This window comes from Limulus polyphemus, unplaced genomic scaffold (assembly GCF_000517525.1).
Source record: "Limulus polyphemus unplaced genomic scaffold, Limulus_polyphemus-2.1.2 Scaffold32, whole genome shotgun sequence".
Lineage (NCBI taxonomy): Eukaryota > Metazoa > Arthropoda > Merostomata > Xiphosura > Limulidae > Limulus > Limulus polyphemus.
Window position 1 is genome coordinate 1,322,411 of NW_013665642.1, and position 12,492 is coordinate 1,334,902.

The 12,492-nt window shown below is 28.9% G+C and overlaps 1 protein-coding gene across 10 annotated transcripts in view; it reads right to left on the reverse strand.

Moving 5' to 3' along the window:
- Positions 1-717: 717 nt before the first annotated feature.
- LOC106460238 (disks large homolog 1-like) overlaps positions 718-12,492 on the reverse strand; it is a 238,958-nt gene continuing 227,183 nt past the window's right edge. For all 10 annotated transcript variants that reach the window (XM_022387152.1, XM_022387146.1, XM_022387141.1 and 7 more), the window contains 6 exons: positions 10,921-10,971; positions 9,403-9,504; positions 6,675-6,847; positions 5,915-6,024; positions 2,844-2,935; positions 718-2,510 (listed from right to left, as the gene is read on the reverse strand). In XM_022387152.1, the coding sequence (XP_022242860.1) occupies positions 2,404-2,510; positions 2,844-2,935; positions 5,915-6,024; positions 6,675-6,847; positions 9,403-9,504; positions 10,921-10,971 (635 nt within the window). In that variant the 3' untranslated portion in view covers positions 718-2,403. The remainder of the gene's footprint in view (positions 2,511-2,843; positions 2,936-5,914; positions 6,025-6,674; positions 6,848-9,402; positions 9,505-10,920; positions 10,972-12,492) is intronic.

Consider the following 12,492-nt stretch of genomic DNA (forward strand, 5'->3'; position numbering starts at 1 on the left):
GTGCTAAATTTCATGCTCATATCGGCTTTAATGGTGAAGTGAAAATGGAATGAAAACAAACTATACTTTTATTTTTAATCACTTACTACAGATTAATTAGTAAAAATTTTATGACAAAAATGAGAAACTTTAGATTTTGAAATATTGGGGGTACTCTTTAAGGGGCAGTGCTACCTTAAGTGTTAAAACCATTTTTTAAATAATTACTGCTATGACAATATTAAATCAAAAATGAAAAACAAAATAAGTTAGTTTAAACTTGCTAGGAACTTAATCCTGTTGATATTTAAAACAAAATGTAATCAACTCTACTCAGATAAATGTATTTCATAAAACTATAGCTTTCACACATCATAAGTATCACATTCCTGTATTAAAATATTTTACGTTGATGGTTATTGTTCTGCAATTACATAAACCTCCCTCTTTGGCAAATAATATAAATTGTGCTTTTCTTCTCATGCTGACGACTTGGCATTTGTTGTTAAAATTTGGTTTAAAAAAAAGTTTTTTTCTATTTGGTTAATTTGTCACTATAGTTTTGCAAATGAAACATTTTATTTGCACAAAAATCTTATGTTTAAAATATTAGAGCAATGAATGGTGAATAATTATTAGGTATATTTAAAAATATTCAAGTTTTGTTATTCTTATAACTGAAGATAGTCCATGTTGTGAATAGTGTTCCAATTTCAATAAATTACTTGATAAGTAAAATACCTTTTAAACTTTATTACATAAACAAGTACAGTTCAAGCAGACAATATTTAGAGATTCATAACCAGCAGATTTACAATGATCAGAAATAATAACAAGTAAGCATTGGAATGGACACTGTGAAAAAAAAAGAATTCCTACAGATTCAGTAACATAATATACATAAAAACAACCTAATAACATAAGAATTTAATAATCCTTGAGATTTCCTTTCTGTTAAAAGATTCTTAACCAACAATCTAAAATACATATAGATCTCTTAAACTGTTGTGTTGCATACTCATAATTGTTATTTGTTAGTTCTTTTGCTTTTTAACAGTACTATATGAAGAAGTTTTAAAACCTTAGGTTTAAAGTCACTTGAATATACACACATTATACTTTTATCATTTCTTCTGAGCTTATGAAATGACATTTCACACATTTTTATGGTCTTGTCTACCCTGGCAAATTTATTTCAATTATCAAATTCGTTCATAACCTCAACTGACCATATTTAGAAATAAACAGCACTGTAAAAAAAAACACCTTCCAATAAACAAATGGAGTTAATTCCATTAAAATTCTGAAGTTTTTTCCTCCTTTAAAACATCACAGACAATAATGGGTTATAAAACAGAAATGAATTTAACCTATTTCATTAATTGAAATACATTGAATAACATTGTTTTATGATATGAGATACTTGTAAAATTTGCATATGATTAATACAGACAATCATTCAAATGTGCTTTGATTTACAGTTAAAAACAAACCAACAAGAGTATGTGTTTTAAATCATTAACTAAGAATCAAGTACACAGAAAGATATAAAAACATTCCTATATGTGAGAAAATTTTACAAATAACACTGTCATCCAGCCACAGTGCAAATAAAACACCCACACAAGAAAGAGTAAAAATAATCTTGAGAAAATTTTTATTAAAACAATTAAAAACTTCCATTGTCCTAATACAAGTGAAAAATGCTGTTTCATAATCTATTAAAAAACAAACAAAAGACTTGAAATCTTAATAAAAAACTTCACCACGACTAAAAAATGTGTACAACTATAGCTTTTTTGGGAACATTTTAAGAGTTGTATTTTAAACACATTGTGGATCAGAAATTGTGTTCCTTTTGTTCATCAATCAAATGTAATAGTGAATAGACTATACAAACATGGCAAAATCAATTAAAAGCTTTTATCACACACACATTTGTTGAAATAATAATCTGTAGTTTTGTGACGTGTTGTATTTCATGCATACTAATTACAAGGGCTTTTGTTAAACTTTTTATCATCAAGCAATTTATACGTGTTTGCAAGCAAATCTGCCAGTAATGAAATACACTGACAATATTAATTTCCACAATCCAGTACTCCTCTTGTTTTCTCTGTTTACGGAATGCAAACGTATGAGTAGAACACTGAATTCTACAAGGTAGTTATTCATAATTATCTCATAGAATATATCTTTCCTTCTCCACCCACTGATTTTGTGTTTGTTCTTGTATTTGAATTTTCTCAGTACTGTTTTCTCTATTTACTGGCTCCTGTTAACAGAACTCCCAGATGTTTTTTCCTTCATACGCAAACCTAACTGTTTCAAATGCTGTATAGTTACAACACCATAGCAACTGATGTGGGTAGACATGTGAAATGTACACAGTAGGACAGTGCCAGCTGTTCTCCTGCAATGTTCTCAGAGTTTTTCCTTAGATGGAATCCAGATAACATGGCCTGACTGTTCTTGTATTATTCTTTTTACTCTTGAATAAATTTCTTCTGGGGTATCACCTTGAACAATACCTAAAGAAAAATTACAGTTTAAAAGGAGATTTTAAGTAGACAGTTAAAACTGCATAATTAATAGAAGAAGCCATTACAAATTTTGAAAATATAGTTTAAAGCTCCTATTGTTTTGAATTCAAAAGACAAATAAGTGATCTTAATTACACCTTGTAATTTTGACTTTTAGGTTACAAATAATTTAAATCTCAAATAAAATGAAAAAGTAATAATCAGCCAATAAACTTGTTTTGAAATCAATCAGCAGTAATAACTTACACTGACTATACTCATGTAATTACCTAATTTGCTAATTATCAAGCATTCAGTATTTTAAAATTCAAGTTGTCTCACCAGTAAAATACTGAGCAAACTCATGCTCTAATTTTATTGCACCATTGTAAGTCTTCCTAGCTTGATCTTCAGTCATTCTTTTGTTCATCTCCCTGAAATAAAACTTGGCATTTAAGTTTCAAGATGATCTATTTAACAATTTTATGGATGTTGTAATTAAATTTTTTGTCGTGGATAACTACACAGAAATATATTGCTAGATGTAAAATTACATTGGATATACAATTCAAAACTTTATTAGACAAAAAAAAAAAAGAAGTGAATGAAAAACATTATAAACTGGATACATTATCAGAGAAGTATAATATCTTTTTAAATAACCCTAAAGTCATAAATAAATCAGATTTAATAATAAATGACAAACAACTAGGTGTTTTAAACAGAGGTTTAAATTTCTCATGTAGTTCAAAAAAAAAGGTTATAAAGAAGACATCATTAACTAGACTATATGCTTTGCTTAAAGTTCATAAGATTGGGAACAATTTTAGACTTATTGTATCTAATATTAAGAGTTCAGCTTATAATGTAGCAAAATTCATGTCAAAAAAAAATTTCATATTTAAGGGATAAAAATAAATACACAGTCAAGGATTCGTTTGAATTTGTTGAAAGAATTGAGATAATTTTAGATCAGAAAGATATCTTGGTGTTTTTTGATGTTGTGCCAATGTTCACCAAAGTACCCGTGAAAAAAACTATTGCATGTTTTGAGAAAAAATTTAAAGAAAATAATAATAATTCAGTCTTAGAAATAATGGATATGATTGACCTGGTAAAAGTATGTGTTGAAAACTTATTTTTTCAACTTAACAGTAAAGTTTATAAACAAAATGAAGATTTAGTTATGGTTTTCCTTTATCTTCGTTATTATGCGACTTATTTATGGACAGCCTTAGTTAAGGTATGTTGATGACACATTTTTGATATGGTGGCATGATAAAGAGGAATTGGCCCTTTTTGCTAATTACTTTAATAACACTGACAATTCTATCAGATTTAATTATGAAGTTGATACAAATAGCTGTTTACCTTTTTTGGATGTTTTAGTAAGTAAAAATAAGGATAAATTTGAAACTAATACTTTTTTGAAAATTTTTCTCTGTAATCATTCCGCCACATCAAAAATCTTGTCACCATAAATCTGAGAAACTACTGTTTTTTACTCTTATGTGGATAGGATACTAAAATTACGTTATAAACAGGAAGACATTAATAGTGAGGTATTAATAATTAAAAACATAGCAGTAGAAAGAGGTTTTACTCCTGATATTGTTGATGGAGCTGTCAAATGCTGAAGATCAAGAAGGAAAATATTATTTAAAACCACTTACTGAAAAAAGTAAAAACGAATGTTTGGTACTGTCATTTATACCTGGTTTATCTTGTCAAATAATGAAACAATTTGGTACACAAATAAATATTTTTCCCAATATATATAAACTGAAAAACAAAGTTAGCCAAATTCTTGATATAACTAAAAATACAATTGATTTAATAGAAAAAGTTGGTATATATAGAATATCACGTGAATGTGAAAAAGTTTATATAGGACAAACTAGCAGAAATTTAAAATACATAATGAATGAAAATAAATGTTAAAAACAATAACATTATCATTTCACCATTAGCAGAACATATTAATGAAATTAAACACATAATTAACTGGGAAGAAACTGTTATTTTATCACAACCTAAAAATGTTATTAGTATGAATATACGTGAATCTAATGAGATAATCAAGTATAAAAAAGGTAAAATTAAAATAGTGAATAATGATGATGAAACTGATGGCATGAAATTCTTTAAAATGTAAATTGTATTATGGTGATTTTTTTTTTTATGGGTATAAGTAAGTGATTCTTCCAAAATATTACACTCCTGAAAATGACGTAGTAAAACACATTGAAACATGTTGAGTGTATGAGACTGTTTCCAGTATCATCTTCTTTTGTTGCTTATTAAAAAGTGAGTTTTTTAAAATTGAACACTTCCACAAGTGCCAATGAATTTTACTACATTAATTCATGTGAACAGGAGGAAAACTGCTCCAAACACACTGCAAAGTAAAAAGTTATTTCTTTTAACAAATTTGATTTCTGGCCAAGACATTCCTTGGTATGTAGTTTTGTATAATTTCCATTATTAAATATCAACAAATTCAAAAGTACCCAACATTATAATTTTCCTACGTTGAAAATTATTTCCCATACTATTTACTTCCTCTCACAAAATTTACTATTCTTGTTCAGTGCTGCACTCTATATGCAAACTTTTTCTTTACACATGCCACAAACCTTCTGTTCCCCCCCTATTTGAATCGAAAAATTCCAACATCTCATGCAAATCATCATGCATCATTCTCCACCAATAGGAGCATGACATGCTCAAGTGATGTATGTGACTCCCTCTATACTCCTTGTCCATGTAATAGTGAAAACTCAACCCCCAGAGCATAAAGATGTTGAGCAAATACTCGGACTACCTGACAGAAAACATAAGGGGCTGAAGCAACCCCAAATGGTAGTGCTCAAAATTTATAAACCATCCCTATTACATGGACAAAGAGTATAGAAGGAGTTTTTCTGTTCAGAATTTTACCTAATATAATTCTATCTAGCTTTTGTGAAATTAGATGTGAAAAATAAATGATAACTGTTTTATTTGTAAAAGAATGCACAAGCTATTTTTCTAAAGTGGTGCCATAAGTTAATAACCAAGTACAAGTCAATGCATTCTAATCATTATAAGTTTTTGTTCAATGCTTTTGCATAATCCTTGTTAGAATTGTATATTCAATTAGCTAAGTTAATTTCTGGGTAATTTCTATGTAAGTACCTTGCTTTGATAATGATAAGTGCATGTAACCAAGGATACAAGGTCCAATAAACTTATATAAATGAGTCAAATATTTGTAGTTTACTAAAATATAGAAACAACATTCCTAACAATATCAATCTACCCTTAGTAAAATAAAACTGATAACTGTGAAAAAAAAAGAAAAATTCTATACTACACCAAAAACAGACCAATCAATTACTATGTTATTTTAATAAATGATGTTCACAACTTACAAGATGGACTCCACAGAGGTGGGTTTGATGAAAATAACAATGGGATAGAGGTTAGCCATTTGAAGTCTCTTGATGGCATTTCCACTAACATCAAGAACACAGTGTTTGCCCTGAAGATATAAATTGAACATCACATACTGATACACATTACATGGGCACAGTAGATAGCAATAAAAATACATATAGCATGAACCCTGATGTAGCAAATCTAATATACTGATATATGTACCCTCATGAGATGAACAGCATGACACAAGGACAAATATAGCTTGCATTTTAGGAAGAGAAGTAACAAGCGATTCTTGATTTTCTCGTTAGCAAAGTTATGAATCTTAATAAGCCAACTTATATTTAGATTCAAACACGATATTTACTTTAATCTATATATAAAAAATATATATATATTCTTTTTTCTTTAAATACAAATGAATCAAATTCTAATAACTGGTAAAAATGTTGATAACAAAGTAAGACATTTTTACTTCATCTGGCAACATTACACCAACTCTACAACTAGTTTATCAAGTTTTAAAATGCACTAAAACTGTTACAAGCAACATCAGTTACAAATACCACTATATATCAGCATCTAAACCTAGTCGTCAAAATATCATATTATTAAAAAGAATAGATATTTCTATATATATTTTAAACTTAATGCATAAATAACTCATACAGAACTATTTTATCAATACTTTTTCTACCCAAAGTACATTGCACTAAAACTAATACATTTACACAGCCAAACATGATTACTCACACTCTCAGCTACATCTTGTACAGCTTTGGCACTTGTCCCATATAGATTATCGTTGTACTGCCCAGCCTCTGTAAACATATGGCTTTTAATGTCCCGTTCCATTTGCTCTCTTGATTCTACAAAATGGTAGTCACGGCCATCAACTTCATAGTCACGCTTTGGACGAGTTGTATCTGAAAATCATCCACCATTGATTTACTGTTTGGGTAGGAATTCTTAAAACATTTATTATATCTTTAATTTTATCTTATTTTCAGAAAATTTACTTCCTGAAAACATCAAAGATGGAACAAAACATTAGAGAATTTTAACAAATTTATCAATTACTATGAAGTCATGTAAGAATTAACTCTTCAATTACTTTAGATATTATTGGTGCATACTAACTAAAAGCCTGTAGAAAAAAGAAATTCTAAATTTTGAAGCATTTGAGGCATTTTACAAGACTTACAAATGCTTCGGTGAACAAAAAATATAATTTTATTAAAAATATTCATGTATAACACACATCAAGTGAACAAGAAATGGACACACCTGAGTATGTGTAATGTAAACCATATTGAGACGCTTGACCAAAGAAGGATATGTATACACTAAACAAATACTGAAATGCATTCCAAACTCCAGTATAAACCAGTGGTTTGTCTTGTCTACATAAATAGACATAATTGTAGCAGAGAGAAAGGCTACAAAAAGTTTATATTATCAAAACTACCTAGAGGAATTGAATTCTATAAAAAACTCACTGGGTGAACTTTGATCAGAAGGAAGATGAGGAGAAATATGCAAAGAGGTGGCCGATTAACAACTCTTGACCATAACTAATTAACAATTAGTTTTGCTTTTGAATTGATAAAATATTGGAGTTGACCTATGAGACAAAAAAACGACTTGCAAAACGAGCAGGTAGAGCTAGTTGAATCATCATAAGAACACATGAAAGTGTGAATAAAAAGTCATGTTTTTGGAACCAAAATCAGTTCTCCAATGACGAATTAAGAAGTCAGTAACCTTCATACAGATGTTACTAGATACTAGAGTTAAAGTTCCTAAAAATCTCCTATGCTTGAAGATGTCCATCTTATAAAGTATTGAAAACCTTCAGCATTCAAACTCCATGCAAGTAATTATTGCTAATCTCTTGTAACTGGTGTTGAAGTCGAACCCCGGGTGACTCACTTACACAGCTTACCATTACAATTTTAAATCTACCTATATCCTATAACAAATCCATAAAACTTCATCAACACTAAATAGGACTTAAATTTTTTACTGTCATCAACATTTTAGTAGGTAATACTTATCAGAAAGATTTATTTCTCTTCCATCCTGTTCACAACCTAAAGTTCAACTATAAGTTTGTACTCTCATTTATATATTTGATCTGTCATGACTCTGTAAGAAAACTTATATGATATGAGATAATATATATATATATATATATAAAACCTGTACCGGGGATCCTTTTAGTTTATGCGGCATTTTTAATATAATTTTTGTTTGGGTTTGTTTTTGTTCATTTAAAAATAATTTATTACAGGTTTGGATTTGCCATTTTTAACACAGTCCTTCCTTTTGATCTATTTTGTTTGACTGTTTCAGCATTAATTTTCCAAAAAACCCAGGGCACATTTTATAACCCACGTTATAGCCTGTACCCTGGGGATCCTTTTAATTTGTGCAGCATCTTTAATCTGTTTGGGCTTGTTTTTGTTCATTCATATATATATATATATTTTTTTTTTTCAGATGTAAAAACATCAACAAAAATCATCATAATGTTATTTCTTCCTACTGTTTTGCACAGATTTGCACTTAATTATTATTTTTAATAAACATGCTAAAAGAAAAGCTGGAATATTTATTAGAGTTGACTCCATTATCAAGACCATGAAAGAAACAACCATTCTTACAATGATGCTCCTTCAGTACTGAAGAAATGTCAGTTTAGCCAGAGTAATTAGTGTTACTAAGACACTTTTTTCTGTAGAACTAGCCTTGTTTTAATTAAGAAGGCACAAAATCTATATATTCCAGTACTGAAGGTACCCACAATAGTAATTAATACACTTCATCTCATAGTATTGAAGTTACCCATATCAGTAACTAATACACTTCATCTCATAGTACTGAAGGTACCCCAATAGTAACTAATACACTTCATCTCATAGTACTGAAGGTACCCGCAATAGCAAGTAATACACTTCATCTCATAGTATTGAAGGTACACACAATAGTAATTAATACACTTCATCTCATAGTACTGAAAGAAGTATTTATATTTGTTTAAAAAGATATGAAATTATGGTAACTCTGAAAAAGAGCCTAAATTGAATGATTCATTTACAAGCTCAGTAGGAAGAGTATAAACACTAGCATCAGTAAGTGCTTACATATATTTGACACAGTTCATACTGAAAAAACTTAAAATAATGATTCTCTTTTATGGTTATGTTTTTAATTTTAAAAAATCAACTTAAGTATATTTTCTTTGGAGATTGATTCTAACATACACCTCCTACACCATTAGCTCTTTATTTCATATTTAGCTTTAATCTCAAATTGTTATTTTCATCATATGTACTCATTACAAATAAAACATTATGTATGCCATAAATATTCTGTTATATAGAAATCTACTGTAAATGATTTGATTGTTTAGATGTTTTAGATATGCAACTGAAGTTCAATGAAAGGATATGTTACTAAAAAAACTTATCTTACTTACGAGGTACACAATTACCAAATCTGTCTGGGTGTTCACAGACTAAATCTTCATTAATTCTGTCTTTCAGAAAACCCAAAATAATGACTGGCCTTGTGTATGAAACTGTACAGAACAAAACAATAAAAAATGAATAAATGACAAAATATTTAACACATACCATATCAGTTTTATAATCTAAAAAAAAAGAAATATTTTTTGAATGATGTTGAAAAAACTTCATTGGTTTTAATTTTCTCGAACCCTCTATATTCAGGCTCAGTCATTTTTGACTGACCCTGTAAACAACCATGTAAATGAGGAGCTATACATACTATAACTCTGAATGTACTAAGTGTATCTTCATAAAATTTGGCAAGCCTTTTAAAAACATTAGAAGTTTGTTGTACAAAAAAAAAATCAGATTTTGTAACTAAATAATTTTTACTAAAGATTTACTGTGCTTACACACGTCATTTCCACTTAACCAAAAATTTTGAAATAATTATCCAATTCTTTTTTCAAGTCAGAAAATGAAATTCAAAAAATTTTTCAATGACATAGTTTTTTTTATTTACACCTTCACAGATAAATCAAGCAATATAATCCGTGTAACAGGTAAAAGCTTATAGATTGCAAATTTCTGTGTTTTTCAGAAATATAAAGTGTGGGTCAACATCTTTTACTAAATGCTATTTACTTCATTTTAGTGGTTCCACATGTATTAAGTAAGAGTATTTTACTTCAATGTTTAGTCTAATATTGTTATAATATAAATAAGCTGAGATTGTTAAATTATTCAAAAATTGTTGGGAGGACGGACTACTAAAGACAGAATATAGGAAAATCAGGTGATATATGATATCAGGAAAAAAGAGATTTTTGAATGTAAGCTTGCCCTCATAGTTTGTTCTTTACATTTTGTGACTATCCATGATTTAATCTGGATACTACAAAATGTGATACATAGACAGAATGCAAAAACCAGAAAACTTCTTCTCAAAACACCAATGATAATGTATGTTGTAGTCTTACACTACAACATTTCTAAAGCATCTGCTAATAAACAGGATACCTGATTGAGGATATTATATTCTTAAGCTCTATGAGCAGACAGAAATATTCAATCCATGACAGAAGATACTGAAGACATTATTTTTTGTGACTGTATGCACTATATATGTGGCTAAAACTTTTTTACATATGTTCTACCTTTACATTATAAGACTATGGACCAAATATTTGTTTAATGACACAAACAAGAATGACAATGCTCCAAACAATAATTACAACAGTGTTTAAAACTTCAAAATTTATACAAGAAAATCAGTGGAAATTCTTAACCCAAAACCTCATCTGTTATTTACAATCAAAAATTAAAAAAGTCATTCCTAGCAGACATAATGAAAATTAAGGTCAAGAAAAACCATTATAAAAATACAACACAAACTTGATTGTGAAATCGAATACAGAGGACCCTAAAAAATAATAAAAAATTCAATATTTTTCAGTGTCAACAAACAAACTATAAAAAAAACATACTTTCTTGTTGAGTGACTGCTTCGTAGGACAGTACTGGATCTTCAAGTGCTCCTAAAATAATGGTTTATTATTATTCATTACAACTACAACACATTTAAATTTGTAGTAACTATAAAATAAATACAAATATTTAAATTATATTTAAAACTTTGAGCCAACAACAGAGATTTACAATATTAGTACATCACATAGTTGAGATATAATTATGGATGAGTGAAAATAAAAGATGGCAAATGTCTTCGAACAAATGATAAAACAAAATTACCATACTACTGAACAACAAAAAAAGCAAGTTTGTACTACGCTTTAAAGCAAAAAACATACACAGAGAGAAGTTTTTAAATATCTATGGTATTGATCATCAAAAACAAAAACCTTACATCACTCAAAGAACTAAAATAATTTACATAAAAACAGATATTTTTACAAACTTGACATAGAAATTGTCTATTTTCAACTCTGGAGTTACTATAAAAATAAAAAATACCACACAGTACTCTATTATATGCATTTACTGTTGAGATAAAGTTGTTCTTTTTTTATGAAAAAAAATAGCATTGACTTTAGCATGAAAAGCTTAATTGCACTACTTTTATAACAATGCATTACTATCAATTTCTAGCATCAACATGGTTGTGCTATACGCCAATCGATTTATTATTTAAGTTTTTGTTTACTGTATAACAGTAGAACTTTGAGACTAACAAAACTTTACTGTGCATTTATCCATTTATTCTGGTACTGAAATTACCCATAATAGTAATTAATACACTTCATCTAATAGCACTGAAGTTATCAATAATATTACCTAATATACTTTATCTCATATGTAAAACAGTACCCGAAAACTTCTACTTAAGAACAACACAGTACAAATGTAAAAATTCACCTCCTACTGTTATAAAAATAACATATCATATCTCATCCTTAAAATGTCTCTTAAATTACAATTAACAGGTTTATAGGGAGAGGTTTAGCCAATAACAATCTGCTATTCACTTCAAATGTTTATGTTATTTTCAAAGATACTCTATTCTTCTTCTAGTTTATTTTGTTTGTATGATTTATTGTATTAGGTCATCAATAAATTAATGTCGCGTTTTGGAACACTTTCATTAACCACTCCCCCCAAAAACGTACATAACGTATAATAGTTAAACAAACCGCCTAAATGTCATGTTAGTGTAGCCTATATAATGTGTAAAGTTTAGTATACTCTAATCCCTTATAGTGATGGCACACGATGAGATACACAATCGACATGTAATGCTGTTTGAATACAAGAAAGGAAACAATGCCTCTGTAGCCACAAAGAATATCAAAGAAGTTTATGGAAATGTTTTGAACGTTATTAAGTGTCAACAATGGTTCAGCAAATTTCGTTCAGGTGACTTTAGCCTTAAAAACTGTGATGGCAGGGGCCGACATGTTGGAATTGATACTGATGCTCTGAAGATGCTTGTTGAGTCTAACCCAAGACAACACACTCATAAAATGGCCCTGAAATTGCATGCCTCTCATGGTGTTTGGGTGCCTCATGAACTCTCCGATGATCATCGTTTCCAACGTGTG